We start from the raw sequence: 19,357 nt of genomic DNA, 5'->3' as shown, positions 1-19,357 counted from the left end.
CGTTTCACAATGACACTAATAATGATCCCCCCCCTTTTTTTTTTAGATAGAGCAGTGCCGCTCTAAGAGTAGTAAGTTAGTTAAAAAAGGCTTTATTCAGTTTATGGGCAGAGTACTGTAGAGTATTGCATAGTATGGGCAGAGTACTGTAGAGTATTGCATAGTATGGGCAGAGTACTGTAGAGTATTGCATAGTATGGGCAGAGTATTGCATAGTATGGGCAGAGTATGGGCAGAGTACTACAGAGTATTGCATAGTATTGTCATAGTATGGGCAGGGTATTGCAGAGTATTGCATAGTATTGGCAGAGTATTGGCAGGGTACTGCAGAGTATTGCATAGTATTGGCAGAGTATGGGCAGGGTACTGCAGGGTATTGCATAGCATTGGCAGAGTATGGGCAGGGTACTGCAGAGTATTGCATAGTATTGGCAGAGTACTGCAAAGTATTGGCAGAGTACTGCAGAGCATTGCATAGTATTGGCAGAGTAAGGGCAGGGTACTGCAGAGTATTGCATAGTATTGGCAGAGTACTGCAGAGTATTGCATAGTATTGGCAGAGTACTGCATAGTATTGGCAGAGCACTGCAGAGCATTGCATAGTATTGGCAGAGTATGGGCAGGGTACTGCAGGGTATTGCATAGCATTGGCAGAGTATGGGCAGGGTACTGCAGAGTATTGCATAGTATTGGCAGAGTACTGCAAAGTATTGGCAGAGTACTGCAGAGCATTGCATAGTATTGGCAGAGTAAGGGCAGGGTACTGCAGAGTATTGCATAGTATTGGCAGAGTATTGCATAGTATTGGCAGAGTACTGCATAGTATTGGCAGAGCACTGCAGAGCATTGCATAGTATTGGCAGAGTATAGGCAGGGTACTGCAGAGTATTGCATAGTATTGGCAGAGTATGGGCAGGGTACTGCAGAGTATGGGCAGGGTACTGCAGAGTATTGCATAGTATTGGCAGAGTATGGGCAGGGTACTGCAGAGTATTGCATAGTATTGGCAGGGTACTGCAGAGTATGGGCAGGGTACTGCAGAGTATGGGCAGAGTATGGGCAGAGTATGGGCATAGCATTGCATCTCACTCCCTCTTCCCCTCTCCCCTCGCACTGTAGGGCGCGCGGGAGAAAGATTCTGGGAGGGCCTCCATGGACGCTCTACCAGAATAAGCCATCTTTTGCCTATGGCCCGGTCGGCAATTGGTTATAACACTCACATTTGAGTTGTTGAAATCTGTGCGGGGTCAGGCTCCAGTCGCTCCGGTGGTGTCCGTATGTCAGATTTCCCACGCAGGCACGTCAACAGGTGCGTCAGATGTTTGAGAACGGGGGCGTGGCTTCAGCGTTCGGAGCATGCACCATGCCCACTCGGACACGTCACCGCTATCCCAAGAGGACTGTGGGAAATGTAGTTCACGGGAGCGGACTAATGATGACAGTGTAATTGTCACGGCGTGCCCACAGAGACGGCTCAGCGTGCCGGCAGCGGCACGCGTGCCATGGGTTCGCCATCACTGCACTAGGTCATACGAACAAATATAGATGGATCGTCCACTTTACATGAGCTGTACATCCAATCCCATCCAATCCCAATCTTCTTCACCACAAGTTCCAACAGATGGAAAGAAAGGAAACTCCAGCAAAAAATATTTCTCCAATGGGGAGAGCCAGACTCACGAGGAAAATCATATGCAAAACAAAAAAGAATAAATTAGATTGCTGTTTATTGGCATAAAACAGGCATCTACAATAAAGCAAGAATTAAAAAGTGATCACGTATTAAGAAACAGCAATACAGGGAACAGCATAACCTCGAGCTACGCGTTTCGTCCCAAAGGACTTCTACAGGGGTATCTCGGGCATCTATTTATTGCCATATACTGGAGCATTGCTAGTATTTGAAAAAAAATGTCCAATCCCAACAGAGAAGATGTTTATAATCAGGATTAATCAGGAATGCCTTTATTTGGATTCTTTAGGCTAGGTTCACACCTCCGATGTATTCGGCTCACAGCAGGGGTCTGGTGCTTTCCTGTTCTCCGTTTCAGGGGCAAATCAGGGGTGAAATTTTGCCTCTTGTCATCCAATTCGCATAGGTGTGAACCCAGCCTTACTCTCGCTTAAACAAATAATTCTCTCATCGGATTTTTAATCGGCACTACCAAATGTTTTATAGAATTCTGCTATATTGGATCTTTTGTCTCCAGATGAGTGTAAATATCCTTTAATGTGAACCATTTTTTTGTTCTGTTTTTATTGTTTTAGCACATTATCCACTGTGAATGAGCTTATATACCCGCTTCTTCAACATGTACCTTCAATTATTTCCATAACAATTGCAAGTTGCTTTATAAACTAAATCTTACCTAAATTTCCTAATTTGCAGAAAATGTTATGAAGGCCGTTATGTTTTATCAGAATCTTTGCATATATGGTTAATTCACCAATTACACGGGACAAGGAGTAGTTTATGGCTCTTTGCTTCTATGTAGATCAGCAGGCTAATCAAATATAATACATGTTTTATCTTCTATATATTATTTGTATGATATATCCAAAGGCAAATTGTGATATTTGCTGTGTAAATTATATGTAATTTGGTGCAATGTAAATGTTTTCTTTCCTTCATCACTGGCAAAGCATCCTTATAAATGATAAAATTCACTCTTATATGGATGTCACATGAAATTCAAGAGTCATGTCCATGCAAAATCTTATATTTGCAAGATAAGTGGAATATGAGCTTGTTAAATGTTTTCATTGCAATTGGCATCAACTTAAAAAAATCGCAGCTCATTCTTATATGGTCTATGTGGTTAACGTGTATAATTTGACCTCAGCGTTGCACCATTCCACACGCCATGTCCTCTGACATGTTTTGCCCAACCCACCGGGGCTTAGTCATGGGGTGAAACATGTCAGAGGACATGGCATGTGGAGTGGTGCAACGCTGAGGCCAATTTATACACATTAACCACATAGACCATATAGGATTGAGCTGCAATTTTTTTTTCAAGCTGATGCCAATTGCAATGAAAACATTTAACAAGCCCATATTCCACTTATCTTGCAAATATAAGATTTTGCACAGACATGACTCTTGGATTTCATGTGGAATCCATATAAGAATGAATTTTATCATTTATAAATATGGTTTGCCAGTGATGAAGGAAAGAAAACATTTACATTAAGACTAAGCCTGGTGGGTTGGGCGAAACGTGTCAGAGGACATGGCATGTGGAGTGGTGCAAGGCTGAGGCCAACTTATACACGTTAACCACATAGACCGGATAGGGTTGAGCTGTGATTTTTTTTCACGTATGCTATACACCAGGGGTCCCCAACCTTTTGAAGAGTGAGGGCCACTTAAGTGACTTAATAACCGGCCGCGGGCCACAATGAGCAGACTCTGCTTATGCAGTGGACAATGACACAGTAGAACTCAACTCTATGGTTCCTCCAATCCGATCTGCTCAGACGGAAGGGAACTGATCCCCTGCTGTTTTTTTTTTTTTTTTGCGGATCAGATTGGAGGTAGGCGGGTGTAAACGGACAGTAGTTTGTTTACATCTGACGCTATATAGAGGTGAATAGAGGGTCTAATTGAGTTGGATCAATTGTTTGAAAGGTGTCTAAGCCTGCTTTCAAGATGATGCACTGGGGTTTAACACAGCGCAGTGAACCTGTGGCTTTTCTGCAGGTTAGCTGCACTTTGCCAAAGCACACCAAACCGGCAGGTATTAACAGAAGTCTATGGCTCAGTGCACTGCGCTCCACCTGCAAATCAGTTTGAAAGCAGCTCAGTAAGCACTGAAGAACAGATATGCCCTGATATAAATTGTGATTTTAGCAATAAACTTACCTATAATAACAGTCTTCCATTCAGGTATCGCCGACTGTTGCTGTCCCAGGCAGAGTGCATTTGGTATCACTCCGCTTGTGACAGGAGGCGGCGCTTCACAGGAAGCAGTGCCTTATGCCTCTCTGCTTCGCAGCCGCTTGTGTCCCCTACCGCCGCCTTCATTCACAACACTGATGCTCTGAGATTGCCAACCAGCCATCCCAGAGCAGGAGGTCGCGGGCCACATCAGAGGGCTCCGTGGGCCACGTGTGGCCCCCGGGCCACTGGTTGGGCACCCCTGCTATACACTATAGGATGGTGATATTTTTCGCCAGCATCCCATTCCTGAGTACCAACAGGACTATATAGATTTCCTTTTCTGCTCTTAGGGGCACTACAAGTATTAGCACGTCAATTGGCATGTTGCCTGGAAAATAAAGGATCTGAAGAATGGCATGGCCCCACTTAGCCATTTTTAGTGTGCTGTCCTTTTGATTATCATTTGATTACACAGTTCTAAACAGATTGTATAAAAACAATAAAAATGAATGCTTTAAAGCGGGATTCCACCCTAAAGTGGAACCTCCGCTGATCGGATCCCTCCCCCCCCCCCTCTGGTGTCACAATTGACACCTTTCAGGGGGGAGGGGGTGGAGATACCAGGTATTTACACCCACTTCCGGGCATAGACTCCCGTGGGAGTCTACGCCATTTCCTGCCCTGCCGCGCTGTCTGCTGGGACACACACGGGTCCCAGTGACAGCGCGGAGATTTCCTATTGCGCTGCGTGACTCGCGCATGCGCAGTAGGGGACCGGGAAGTGAAGCTGATTCGCTTCACTTCCTGATTCCCTCACCTAGAATGGTGGCGGCAGCAACCGAGAGCCGAGCGATCGATCGGCCTTGGCTGCCGGCATCGCTGGAACCCGGGACAGGTGAGTGTCCATTTATTAAAAGTCAGCAGCTGTAGTATTTATAGCTGCTGGCTTTTAATATATTTTTTTTTGGTGGAATCCCTCTTTAAATCACAAGGAAATAAGAAAAACAGTCCCAAGCCAACCTGTTTGTAGGCCTTTTTGACTTTCCTGGCAGACAAAATACTAACACTAGCATTAGCCCGATTAAAGCGGAGTTCCACCCATAAAATGTACTTTACTGAAATAAACAGGATAATCTTTCAGCAACAACATTTGGACATTTTTTTGTTTTTTTTACTCACCCCTTCTGTACTGTTGCTATGGGGTCTCTTGTATTCTGCCATTTCCATCTCGCGAAGATTCATGTCAATTCCCCCAGCGCCTGTGCTCGCTAGTGCTCCTGGGAGATGTGTGTCATTCTTTCCCAGGAGTCAGTGGGCAGCACCGAGGGCTATCATTGCGTTATTTTGAAGCCGGAAGTGACGCAAGTAAAGGTGTATGTTTAGTGCTTATCTTGGTTGCCATCACAACAGGGCGGGTGCTTCCCACGATGGCGCCCATTGTGATGGCAACCTGAGAAGCTTCCTGCGTTGCAATGTAAGCTTATTGCGCATGCGTGAGAACGGGTGGTGCATGCCGGTTATTTGGCAGCACCTTATCACGTAAGTTACGGTAATCCTTGTGGGCTTCGCCTGTCCACAAGCAAGATTGGAATGCCCAAACAGGAGGAATATAAGGTTAGTTTTTTGATAAAATATAAAATTGAGTACTGTCCGTGATACTTTTTTTATTTGCACTAACATACAATTTTCCAGGACAAGCTTTCGGGGTATGTCCCCTTCTTCAAGGTCCAAGCAGTACTGATTTACAAATTTTTAAGCTTGGACTTTACTTGGAATTTACTGCTTGGACCTTGAAGAAGGGGACATACCCTGAAAGCTTGTCTTGAAAAATTGTATGTTAGTGCAAATAAAAAAAGTATCACGGACAGTACTCAATTTTCTCTGTCACAATTGCACTAATACGGCTACAATCACATTAAGTTTGATAAAATAGAACAATTTAACAGCCTAATAAGTGCATCATTAGCATACTATAATTGTAACAGATGGATTTTAAAACAAATATTGATATATGTCATTGGAACTCCGCTTTAAGTTAGAAAATGTTTGAACAGGTACTCTTGTAGCAATGCCTGACATTTTTAATTGTTTTTCTCAAAAAACACTATTCATTTTTTCCCTCAAAAACAAATTCATAGGCCGTCCTCAAGAACAAACGGAAAATGGTGAGCCTGGAAAACCAGGGGAGAAGGGCACACAAGGTCCTCCAGGGAGATTTGGATCCAAGGGATTTAAAGGTGATTTGATAGATACAAATTTGACTTAAACCATTTAAAGTACAACTAAAGTCCTCTGTATAGCATTCTAAAACAAGTACCATGTTCAGTAAAGTACACAATATTTATAAAGTAAATAAAAATTTTCGACCTTCCCTGACTGAGCTGTCTTTTCCTTTGTTTGTGTCCTACATGCTCCCCCTTTCAGATGTTGCAGCTCACTGAGAGGGTTCCAACAGAGGCAGTGCAGCCTATGCAGCCTAGGCAGGATTGGGTGTAGCTAATTGCTGACTGCTGAAGGTTTATGAATTATGAGTTCCAATGCTGATAGCCATGCATTCTGGAACATTGTTTCATCCCAAGCAGACACAGGCTACATGAGAGTGCCAACCCTGCTTTAAATTCAAGAGCAGTGCAGGATCATTGCCACATTAGCACAAGAAGCTGCATTAGATAGTTGTGGGACTTTGTAGGGTAACTAAGAGGAAACTGTGAGTTCTGCTGCACACATTTTAGAGGCCATATTTCATATTTCACAATTTAAGACATGATAATTTTGGTACTTATATGTCCTCTTAGGTGATGGTGGTGACTGTGCATGTGGAGGCATAGATAATAATCGTGGAAGGGTCGGACCACCTGGACCCCCAGGTCCACCAGGAAGCAATGGTTTTCCAGGATTTACAGGACCTAGTGGAGACCCAGGAAGGAGGGGTTCACCAGGCCCACCTGGATCTCCTGTAAGTAACTTTGTAATTTTTTTGTTTGAGTTGATAATAGTTTGATATACTGTTGGATCTTATAGTGAAAAACAAATGTATTAAAGTATTTGCTTTAAAAATGTGTAAATTGCCTCTTTTGCATTTGAGATGCTCAACAGTTGGCAGCCATTTGACTTATTTGCTGTAGGTTTATAATACTGTCTCTTGTTAAGTGGTTGTAATTAACTACTAGAAATACTAAAGTTCTGTGTTGTTTTGTTGTGGATGGGGGTTGTGTAAAGCCCCGTACACACTATCAGATTATCTGCTGAGTTTTTCCTTCAGATTTACCAAAACCATATAATATGAGGACAAACCTTAGGAGTTTCAATGTGTATGCAATGAGGCAGGCCCTTCTACTACATGGTTTTGGTAAATCTGAAGGAAAAACTCAGCAGATAATCTGATAGTGTGTATGGGGCTTTAGGGTCAAAACTTTGCCTTATAAACTAGTGAAATTTACATTTAATTTAGAAGTATAATAATGCCTTAACAATCGGACTAACAATTAGAGATATTTCCAATTAAATATCACAAACCATAAGTGAAGTTGAAAAAATAGTAATGTTTTTTTTTTGCTTTTCTTCTGTGTAGGGCTCTTCTGGAGGTGCTGGTATTCCAGGATCGAAAGGAGAAAAAGGTGAACCGGTCTACCCATCGGGTCGTGGAGTTCGCGGAGATCCTGGAGCTGTAGGACTTAGAGGAGCCCCTGGACTTCCTGGAAGGGCGGGAAGAGATGGTCTCCCAGGTTTGCCAGGTCGTAAAGGACCCCCTGTAAGTTTCACATTCAGATGATTAGCTCTCCTATTTTATTATTTATAATAGGTACTTATATAGCACAAACAATTTATGCAACGCTTGACATATACAGTATATTGTACGTTTACAAAGGTCTTTGCCCTCAAGGAGGTTACAGTCTAAGGTCACATTCATACTCCAATATACTAGGGCCACTTTATACAGGAGCACATTAACCTACTTATATGTCTGTGGTGTGTGGGAGGAAAGCAGAGTACCTGGAGGAAACCCACGCAGGCACAAGGAGAACTGGCAAACTTAGTGCTGCTGGGCGGAAGTGATAGCCACTAGAATCCTAATATAGTAAGACTTCTTTATTTCAGAATTACATTTTGCTCATTGCTAGTATTTAGATTGATGTAGAAATCGGCTACTGCAGCACGCCACTCTAATTTGTCCAACTTTACTCATATTTCAGATTATTTTTTTAAAACTTTAAACAATTTGCACTGGACTAATACATTTTAAAATGTTTTATCCAGTGATGTATTCATGGTCACTGACACACAATAAGCTTCTTTACCATACACTTTCAAAGTAAGGTATAGGTTCTAAAACTTTTTTTTTTTAAGTAGGTGCAGTCCATAGCAAACACTTTCATGTATGTTAGGTAAGGATATAGGGAAAAAAGGATAACTATATGTCATGCAATACCCCAGACAGGTTTCTTTTGTTTTCAACAATATCAGCTATAAAAAAACCTAAATATTTGAAGTGTAGGAAAAATAGTGAGAAGTGGACCAGTTATGCCGCGTACACACAATCGAATTGTCTGGCGTACCTAGTCCGACATACAATCTGACATACAATCCGATGGACTTTCTACCGAACGGACTTGGACACACACGGACACACAGAAAGTCTGGCGTTTGCTAGCGCGATGACGTACAGCATGTACGACGGGACTAGAAAAAGGAAGTTCAATAGCCAGTAGCCAATAGCTTCCTTTTTCGTACTTGCTTCTGAGCATGCGTCATTCTTAGTCCGCCGTACTAGCATACTGACGAACGTATTGTCCGCTGAAACCCAAGTCCGACGGGAAGATTGGAGTGCAAAAATACTTTCTTATGCCGGGTACACACGAGCGGACTGTATGGCGTACTTAGTTCGTCATACAATCCGACGGACAGTCCGTCATACTTTCGACTGAACGGACTTGACCACACACGGATGCACAAACAGTCCGTCGAAAGCTTGCGCGATGACGTGTACAGCACGTACGACGGGACTAGAAATAGGAAGTCCAAGACACAGCAAAGCACCCTTCCGCCGTGTAAATCCTTTCTGGGCATGCGCCATTCTTAGTCCGTCGAACTAGCATACTGATGAGCGGATTGTCCGCTGAAACCAAAGTACGACGGACAGAATTTCGAAAAATCCGAAATTCTTAGTACGCCGGACTGCACGCTGAAAAAGTCAGCTGAAGCCCACACACGAGCGGATTGTCCGCTGAAATGTGTTTCGACGGACTAAGTACGCCATACAGTCCGCTCGTGTGTATGCGGCATTAGTGCGCCGGACTTCACGCTGGAAAAGTCCGCTGAAGCCCACACACGATCAAATTGTCCGCTGAAATGCGTTTCAGCGGACTAAGTACGCCGGACAATCTGATCGTGTGTACGCGGCATTAGAGACCTTCAAAAAAAGGAAAGAATTTTTGCAAATTAGGTTCAGTTATATCAATCTCAAGCGCTCAAAGCTAAAAATGACATGGTCTAATTTATTTTTGTTTGTGTGAATAGTATTGGCAATTAGTGCGTTTTTACCCTCACAATCACCTTTGAATCTTCTGCTGTGGCCAGGTCAGTAAAGGCAGATAGAATATAAATATCCAGGCACAACACTGAGGCTGTATATTTGCAGCAAGAGTTTCAAAGTTTTCAATATTTATCATTCGCCTAACTTTTGTTCCTACCTAGGTACGTTTGCGCACTGAAAAAGAAATGATCCATCAATAATTTTAATGGTAGGTTTATTTTAACAGTGAGAGACAGAATAACAACATACATTTCCAGAAAAACGCATTTAAAAAAAGTTATCAGCTGATTTGCATTTTATTGAGTGAAATAAGAATTTGACCCCTCGCAAAACCCTTGTTGGCAATCACAGAGGTCAGACGTTTCCTTTGGTTGGCCACCAGATTTTCACACATCTCAGGAGTGATTTTGTCCCACTCCTCTTTGCAGATCCTCTCCAAGTCATTAAGGTTTCGAGGATGACGTTTGGTAACTTGAACCTTCAGCTCCCTCCACATATTTTCTATGGATTTAAGGTCTGGAGACTGGCTAGGGCACTCTAGGACCTTAACGTGCTTATTCTTGAGCGACTCCTTTACTGCCTTGGCGGTGTGTTTTGGGTCATTGTCATGCTGGAATACCCATCCACGACCCATTTTCAGTGCCCTGGCTGAGGGAAGGAGGTTCTCACCCAAGTTTTGACTGTACATGGCCCTGTCCACTGTCTCTTTGATGCGGTGAAGTTGTGCTCCCCCCTTAGCAGAAAAACACCCCCAAAGCATAATGTTTCCACCCCCATGTTTGACAGTGGGGAACGTGTTCTTGGGGTCATAGGCAGCATTCCTCCTTTTCCAAACACGGCGAGTTGAGTTGAGCCAAAGAGCTCGATTTTGGTCTCATCTGACCACAACACTTTCACCCAGTTCTCCTCTGAATCATTCAGATGTTCATTAGCAGACTTCAGACGGGCCTGTACATGTGCTTTCTTGAGCAGGGGGACCTTGCGGGCGCTGTAGGATTTCAGTCCTTTGTGGCGTAGTGTGTCACCAATTGTTTTCTTGGTGACTTTGGTCCCAGCTGCCTTGAGATCATTGACAAGATTCTCCCGTGTAGTTCTGGGCTGGTTCTTCACCATGATCTTTATTATTGAAACTCCACAAGGTGAGATCTTGCATGGAGCCTCTGAGGGAAATTGACAGTTATGTTTCTTCCATTTGCGAATAATAGCACCAACTGTTGTCACCCTCTCACCAAGCTGCTTGGCGATGCTCTTGTAGCTCATTCCAGCCTTGTGTAGGTCTACAATCTTGTCCCTGACATCCTTGGACAGGCCTTTGGTCTTGGCCATGGTGGAGAGATTGGAATCTGACTGTTTGATTGCTTCTGTTAACAGGTGCCTTTTCTACAGGTAATAAACTGAGATTAGGAGCACTCCCTTTAAGGGAGTGCCCCTAATCTTAGCTTGTTACCTGTATAGAAGACACCTGGGAGCCAGAAATCTTGCTGATTGATAGGGGATCAAATATTTATTTCGCTCATTAAATTAAAATGAATGTATAACTTTTTTGAAATGCGTTTTTCTGGATATTTTGTTGTTATTCTGTCTCTCATTGTTGAAATAAACCTACCATTAAAATTATAGACTGATCATTTCTTTGTCAATGGGCAAATGTACAAAATCAGCAGGGGATCAAATACTTTTTTTTACCTCACTGTAATATGAATTTCTATGCATACATTTTGAAATTTATATAGAGCTACATGTGCACTGAGGACCTCTATTTCTATTTTCTTCTATACTTTAAACCTTAGGGTGAAGGTGGAGCTGGTAATCCTGGTGAGAAGGGTTTCCCAGGCCCCTTAGGCCAAAAAGGTCGTCGTGGAGAAAGCGGGCTTCCTGGTGTTGGCTTTCCAGGTTTACCTGGCTCTCGTGGTCTTCCTGGTGATCCTGGGCTACCGGGACAAGATGGGCGGCCAGGTGATATAGGACCACCTGGTAAGTATTCTGGGAGTATTTTATATTTTGTTTTCCTTAGTCCTTTACATCCTTATTTAGAATGTGTATATATATATATATATATATATATATGCTTTAACTGATTGATGTTGTAGCCGAGGGCTCATACTCACCATGTTCAGATGCAGACGCAGGCCCCTTTAACATTTCCCACAACTCTCTGAGTCACACCTAATGAGGCAGAAGTAGCTGGGAATCTGCAGCCAGATGAGCACCCTCTACTGTCAGAACCAGCATGCGGGCAGTTGGGCCAAAGCCTTATAGCACACATTTCCTAAAGAAGACCTAGCTAATGTGAGGATCTCCTCCCTGATTTCTACAAGAGTACTTTATTTTCAGTTGGGTGGCCCTTTTTCCTGGTCCCACCCCCTTCCCCCACCCCCCTCAATCGTTTAGCTGTTCGCCTGTGTTAGTAGAGGGACTCACTAATCAACCATTGAACCATTACAGCTGGCCTACACTGGTAAATACAAATCCACAATCCATATGTCTGATCATCCTCCATCAGGAATTTTGATAGTTCATAAATCTTTTAGCTGCCATTTTGTTTTATTTTTGCAGCATGTTAAAAATGTACAATGCATGCTGTGACGATCCGGGGTGATCAGGTTCAAGTGGTGCATACAGTTTTCCAGAAACTTGCCACTCCAGACTACACTTTAGGGCATGGCAGCCCACTTTCATTTAACTGTAGCAAAAAAGTTCAAACAAACAGTAATCTTCCCTCGCAGGGGGTTCCACCATCACCGTATAACCAAACGATAGCCTCCTGGCTTACTCACTGTCAGATTTGTGATGTTTTGGTCACAGGCTACATCTGCCTGCTACATACGTACACACAGACTGCCACCTGCAGTCTAAGCCCTTGTACACACGGTCGGACATTCCGACGGGAAATGTCCGATCGGACCGTGTTGTCGGATAATCCGACTGTGTGTGGGCTCCATCGGACTGTTTCCGTCGGAATATCCGACGGACAAAGTTTTAGAGCTGGGCTATAAAACTTTCCGACAACATGATCCGATCCGATGTGTGTAGAGAATTCCGATCGGACAAAGTGCCACACATGCTCAGATCAAATTCCTAGACCAAAGCTATTGGCTACTAGCCCGAACGTAGTCCCATTGTAACGAAATAACGTCATCACGTTACGTACGATCGGATTTTCCGACAACTTTGTCCGACCGTGTGTATGCAACACAAGTTTCAGACAAAATCCGTCGGACAAAATCCGACGGATTTCTTTGTCGGAATGTCCGACCGTGTGTACAAGGGTTTAGACTCTGAGACCTCCTGTCTCTTTCTCCTGGAGCCGTCTCCTACTGGAACCCTCCCGACCTCCTAGGCCAGACTTCCTGTCTGCCGGGCGGAGCTGTCTCCAAGTCTGAGCACTGACTTCTCTTCCTGGGATGTTTATGAATCCAGTCCACAGGTGTGCAATTAGTATTCCTGCCAAAATCATGCATACACTGCACATATGCACCTGTGACATGGGGTCGCATCTCCACAATGCTTATTCATTGATAGGAGTTTTTCTGGTTCATAATATTCTTCCTGTGCATTTAGGGACATAATAAATGATCCAACAGGACTAAAGTAGGCTGGGATGATACATTTTTCACAGCTTTTTTGTTACATAACTAAAATATTTTCTTTCATATTACAGTATCATTGTACAAGTATATACAGATATGTGTTAGATATACTGTATTTTTTCCCATAACTTGTATTTTATTGATGCTAGCAGATGACTTATACTGTATATGCAAAATATTGTTCCAATGAAAAGAATGTACACATGGCCTTGGTGTTGGAATAAACTTGTGATGTGGTGTACTCTTAATAAACATCGGCTTATTTGTGTTTATCATGAAGTGCACTAAGGTGCTACTTCTCTGCAATGTTCGAATGCCAACATCCCTTTGAGAATTGTTTATGTATGTGAGTTTTTTTATCTATATACAGTATCTCACAAAAGTGAGTACACCCCTCACATTTTTGTAAATATTTTATTATATATTTTCATGTGACAACACTGAAGAAATTACACTTTGCTACAATGTAAAGTAGTGAGTGTACAGCAGGCATGTCCAAAGTCCGGCCCGCGGGCCGGTTTTGAACGGCCCGTCTGGTCTTTCTCAATTTATTGTGCTGCGGGATCAGGGCTGTCAGATCAGCCGATCCCCTGCACTGTGAGAAGCTCCGTGAGCTTCAAAAGTGAAAGTAAAGTGCAGGGAAGTGTGCTGTGCTCTCTGCCTCCCCCTACAGTGCAGTACCCGGCTGAATGAGGAAGCTGCAAAGGTACTGTACTATGCTGCAAGCTAAATTAGTGTTAAAAATGTCTTTATTCATGTGTGTGTATGTATGTATGTGTGCATGTATGTCTGTATGTGTGTGTGTGTACATGTGTCTGTATGTGTGTGTGCACTTGTCTGTATGTGTGTGTGCACATGTGTCTGTCTGTGTGCACATGTGTGTGCACATGTGTCTGTATGTGTGTGTGTGTGTGCACATGTGTCTGTATGTATGTGTGTGCACATGTGTCTGTATGTGCATTCATGTCTGTATGTGTGTGTGTGTGCACATGTGTCTGTATGTATGTCTGTGTGTGTGTGCATGTATGTGTATGTGTGCACATGTGTCTGTATGTGTGTGCATGTATGTCTGTATCTGTGTGTGCACAAGTGTCTGTATGTATGTATGTGTGTGTGTGTGTGTGTGTGTGTGTGTGTGTGTGTGTGCGCATGTGTCTGTATGTATGTTTGTATATGTCTGTAAGTATGTGTATGCATGTGTCTGTATGTATGTCTGTATGTGTGTGTGTTTGTATGTATGTCTGTATATGTGTGCATGTATGTCTGTATGTATCTGTATGCATGTGTCTGTATGTGTGTGTGGCGTGCATTTGTCTGTATGTATGTCTGCATGTGTGTGCATGTGTCTGTGTGTATGTTACTTTTAATCCGGGACCCCCCCCCCCCCCATTCTTATACCATCAAAACTGCTTTTGTAGGGCTTGTGTGTGATATTAGCCAGGACTGCTGCTCCTCTGAAAAGCAATCCATGCACAGATCTCTTTTCAGAGGCATTTTAATGGCGGTAAAGAGGCATTATGTTGCCTCCTCACCACCTGTTTTAAGCCCGTAAATGCAACATCTGTGTGGCTGCGTACTGTGTGTAGGGCAGCCCATTAATTTCAATGGACTTCCCTACTCACAAAAATGCAGGGAAAGAAGTTCCCAATTTTTTTTTTTTTTAATTGCACTGCACCAAAAGCACCCTACATTTTCCAATGTGTGGGGTACCATTAAAAATTAACGGTGCCCCCTAAAGTGCAGAGCATTCGTCTGTGTGTTGGGAACGAGTGCGACAAAGGCAAGAGAATTCTTGTTGGGCTGTGTATTAGCGCTCGGATGGACACACTTAGACCGAATTTTCAATGGTTCAAAGAATGTCAGGCAAAATGGTCGGCCCTCAGGCATGTTCACTTCATCAAATCCGGCCCTCTTTGAAAAAAGTTTGGACACCCCTGGTGTACAGCTTGTATAACAGTGTAAATTTGCTGTCCCCTCAAAGCAACTCCACACACAGCCATTATTGTCTAAACATCTGGCAACAAAAGTCAGTACACCCCTAAGTGAAAATGTCCAAATTAGGCCCAATTAGCCATTTTCCCTCCCCGGTCTCATGTGACTCGTTAGTGTTACAAGGTCTCAGGTGTAAATTGGGAGCAGGTGTGTTAAATTTTTTGTTATCGCTCTCACTCTCTCATACTGGTCACTCAAAGTTCAACATGGCACCTCATGGCAAAGAACTCTCTGATGATCTGAAAAATGTTTTTGCTCTACTTAAAGATGTCCTAGGCTATAAGAAGATTGCTAAGACCCTGAAACTGAGCTGCAGCACGGTGGTCAAGACTATACGGTGGTTTAACAGGACAGGTTTCACTCAGAACAGGTCTTGTCATGGTCAACCAAAGAAGTTGAGTGCACATGCTCAGTGTCATATCCAGAGGCTGTCTTTGGGAAATAGACATATGAATGCTGCCAGTATTGCTGCAGAGGTTGATGGGGTGGGGGGGGTCAGCCTGACAGTGCTCAGACCATACGCCACACACTGCATCAAATTGGTCTGCATGGCTGTCGTTCCTGAAGGAAGCCTCTTCTAAAGATGATGCACAAGAAAGCCCACAAACAGTTTGCTGAAGACAAGCAGACTTAAGACATGGATTACTGGAACCATGTCCTGTGGTCTGATGAGACCAAGATAAACTTATTTGGTTCAGATGGTGTCAAGCGTGTGTGGCAGCAACCAGGTGAGGAGTACAAAGACAAGTGAGTCTTGCCTACAGTCATGCATGGTGGTGGGAGTGTCATGGTCTGGGGCTGCATGAGTGCTGCCAGCACTGGGGAGCTACAGTTCATTGAGGGAACCATGAATGCCAACATGTACTGTGACATACTGAAGCAGAGCATGATCCAACATCATAACAATCCCAAACATAGCTCCAAGATGACCACTGCCTTGCTTCAGAAGCTGAGGGTAAAGGTGATGGACTGGCAAAGCATGTCTCCAGACCTAAACCCTATTGAGCATCTGTGGGGCATCCTCAAACGAAAGGTGGAGAAGCGCAAGGTCTCTAACATCCACCGGCTTTGCAATGTCATCATAGAGGAGTGGAAGAGGACTCCCATGGCAATCTGATTAGATCTGGTGAACTCCATGCCCAAGAGGGCTAAGGCAGCCCTGGAAAATAATGGTGGCCACACAAAATATTGACACTTTGGGCCCAATTTCACTTAGGGGTGTACTCACCTTTGTTGCCAGCGGTTTAGACATTAATGGCTGTGTGTGTCGAGTTATTTTGAGGGGACAGCAGATTTACACTGTTATACAAGCTTTACACTCACTACTTTACATTGTAGCAAACTGTCATTTCTTCAGAGTTGTCACATGAAAAGTTATAATAAAATATTTACAACAAATGTGAGGGTGCTACTGTATATACAGTGTGGGGGAAAAAAGTATTTGATCCCCTGTTGATTTGGTACGTTTGCCCACTGACAAAGAAATGATCAGTCTGTAATCTTTATAGTAGGTTTATTTTAACAGTGAGAGTCAGAATAACAAAAATATCCAGAAAAACACATTTCAAAAAGTTATAAATTGACTTGTATTTTAATGAGTGAAAAATGTATTTGATCCCCTATCAATCAGCAAGATTTATGGCTCCCAGGTATCTTCTATACAGGTAACAAGCTGAGATTAGGAGCACTCCCTTAAAGGGAGTGCTCCAATTCTCAGCTTGTTACCTGTATAGAAGGCATCTGTCAACAGAAACAATCAATCAGTCAGATTCCAATCTATCCACCATGGCCAGGGACAAGAGTGTAGACCTACACAAGGCTGGCATGGGCTACAAGACCATCGCCAAGTAGTTTGATGAGAAGGTGACAACAGTTGGTGCGATTATTGACAAATGGAAGAAACACAAAATAACTATCAATCTCCCTTGGTCTGGGGCTCCATGCAAGATCTCATAATGAGAACGGTGAGGAATTAGCCCAGAACTACACGGGAGAATCTTGTCAATGATCTCAAGGCAGCTGGCACCATAGTCACCATGAAAACAATTGGTAACACACTACGCCATGAAGGACTGAAATCCTGCAGAGCTCCTGCATTGTCCCCCTGCTCAAGAAAGCACATGTACAGGCCCATCTGAAGCTCGCTAATGAACATCTGAATGATTCAGGGAAGAACTTGGTGAAAGTGTTGTGGTCAGATGAGATCAAAATAGAGCTCTTTGGCATCAACTCAACTCGACATGTTTGGAGGAGGAGGAATTCTGCCTATGACCCCAAGAATACCATCCCCACCATCAAACATGGAGGTGGAAACATTATGCTTTGGGGGTATATTTTTCTGCTAAGGGGGAAGCACAACTTCACTGCATCAAAGAGACAGTGGACAGGGCCATGTACAGTCAAATCTTGGGTGAGAACCTCCTTCCCTCAGCCAGGGCATTGAAATTGGGTCATGGATGGGTATTCCAGCATGACAATAACCCAAAACACACGGCCAAGGCAACAAAGGAGTGGCTCAAGAAGAAGCACATTAAGGTCCTGGAGTGGCCTAGCCAGTCTCCAGACCTTAATCCCATAGAAAATATGTAGAGGGAGCTGAAGGTTCAAGTTACCAAACATCACCCTCAAAACCTTAACGACTTGGACAACATCTGCAAAGAGGAGTGGGACAAATTCCCTCCTGAGATGTGTGCAAACCTGGTTGCCAACTACAAGAAGCGCCTGACCTCTGGGATTGCCAGCAAGGGTTTTGCCACCAAGTACTAAGTCATGTTTTGAGGAGGGGTCAACTACTTATTTCACTCATTAACCACTTAACAACCGCCCATTGCCGATTAACGGCATCAGGGCGGTTGTTTAACTCTAAGAGGCCGTTAATTAACGGCCTCCTAGAATTCTGCTCTACGCGCGCCCCCTGGGGCGCGCACACGAGAGCATCCGTGACCGCTGGGTCCAGTGGACCCGGCGCATCACGAATCACGGTAAACGGCCGCTCATCGCGGCCGTTTACCACGTGATCGCTCCGTCAAATGACGGAGTGATCACTTGTAAACAAGCCGGCGTCATGTTATGACGCCGGTTCCTCCCTCCCCCTCTCTGTACCGATCGGTACAGCGGAGGGGGGAGAGATCGGTGTCAGCAGCGATGTGGGCTGCATCTGCAGTGCCCACATCGCTGCTCACCGAAAATTAACCCCTCAAATCCCTGCAAACACTCTGCAATTCCCTGCAAATACTCTGCATTACTCTGCAATTCCCTGCAAATACTCTGCATTACTCTGCAATTCCCTGCAAATACTCTGCATTACTCTGCAATTCCCTGCAAATACTCTGCATTACTCTGCAATTCCCTGCAAATACTCTGCATTACTCTGCAATTCCCTGCAAATACTCTGCAATTCCCTGCAAATACTCTGCAATGCCCTGCAACACTCTGCATTGCCCTGCAACACTCTGCAATGCCCTGCAACACTCTGCAATGCCCTGCAACACTCTGCAATGCCCTGCAACACTCTGCAATGCCCTGCAACACTCCGCAATGCCCTGCAACACTCCGCAATGCCCTGCAACACTCCGCAATGCCCTGCAACACTCCGCAACGCTCTGCAATACCCTGCAACACTCTGCAACACCCGCCAATACCCTGCAACACTCTGCAATGCTCTGCAACCCCCGCCGATACCCTGCAACACTCTGCAATGATCTGCAACCCCCGCCGATACCCTGCAACACTCTGCAATGCTCTGCAACCCCCGCCGATACCCTGCAACACTCTGCAATGCTCTGCAACCCCCGCCGATACCCTGCAACACTCTGCAATGCTCTGCAACCCCCGCCGATACCCTGCAACACTCTGCAATGCTCTGCAACACCCCCCAATACCCTGCAACACTCTGCAATGCTCTGCAACACCCGCCAATACCCTGCAATGCTCTGCAACGCAGTACTCTGCAACACCATGCTCTGAGATACCCAGCCATAGTCGGTGATACCCTGCAATACCCAGCCATAGACATCTCCCGCCGCCCTCCGCCCTCCGGTGCTTCTACCGAATCGCTAATACGATCAAAGCCAGAATCTTTTTTTTTTTCAGGCTTCCCAGCTTAGAGGTGAGATGTGGGTCTTATTGACCCCACATCTCACTGTAAAGAGGACCTGTCATGCCATATTCCTATTACAAGGGATGTTTACATTCCTTGTAATAGGAATAAAAGTGATCAAAAAAATTATTTTTGGGGAAAAAAATGTCAAACTAAAATAAATAAAGTAAAATGAACAATAAAAAAAAAATGTTTTTTTTAAAGCGCCCCTGTCCCCATGTGCTCGCATGCAGAAGCGAACGCATGCGTAAGTCCCGCCC

At 44.2% G+C, this 19,357-nt stretch overlaps 1 protein-coding gene across 3 annotated transcripts in view; it reads left to right on the top strand.

The window, feature by feature from the left end:
- The window catches only part of COL4A6 (collagen type IV alpha 6 chain), a 337,569-nt gene that overhangs the window by 265,453 nt on the left and 52,759 nt on the right, over positions 1–19,357 (top strand). For all 3 annotated transcript variants that reach the window (XM_077478926.1, XM_077478935.1, XM_077478944.1), the window contains 4 exons: positions 6,022–6,120; positions 6,679–6,839; positions 7,455–7,634; positions 11,207–11,390. In XM_077478926.1, the coding sequence (XP_077335052.1) occupies positions 6,022–6,120; positions 6,679–6,839; positions 7,455–7,634; positions 11,207–11,390 (624 nt within the window). The remainder of the gene's footprint in view (positions 1–6,021; positions 6,121–6,678; positions 6,840–7,454; positions 7,635–11,206; positions 11,391–19,357) is intronic.

Source organism: Lithobates pipiens, unplaced genomic scaffold, assembly GCF_037356315.1.
Source record: "Lithobates pipiens isolate NorthernLeopardFrog02 unplaced genomic scaffold, aLitPip1_a1.2 Scaffold_1, whole genome shotgun sequence".
Taxonomy (NCBI): Eukaryota; Metazoa; Chordata; class Amphibia; order Anura; family Ranidae; genus Lithobates; species Lithobates pipiens.
The sequence above is the reverse complement of the archived record's forward strand: the minus strand, read 5'-3'. Positions and strand labels throughout refer to the sequence as shown.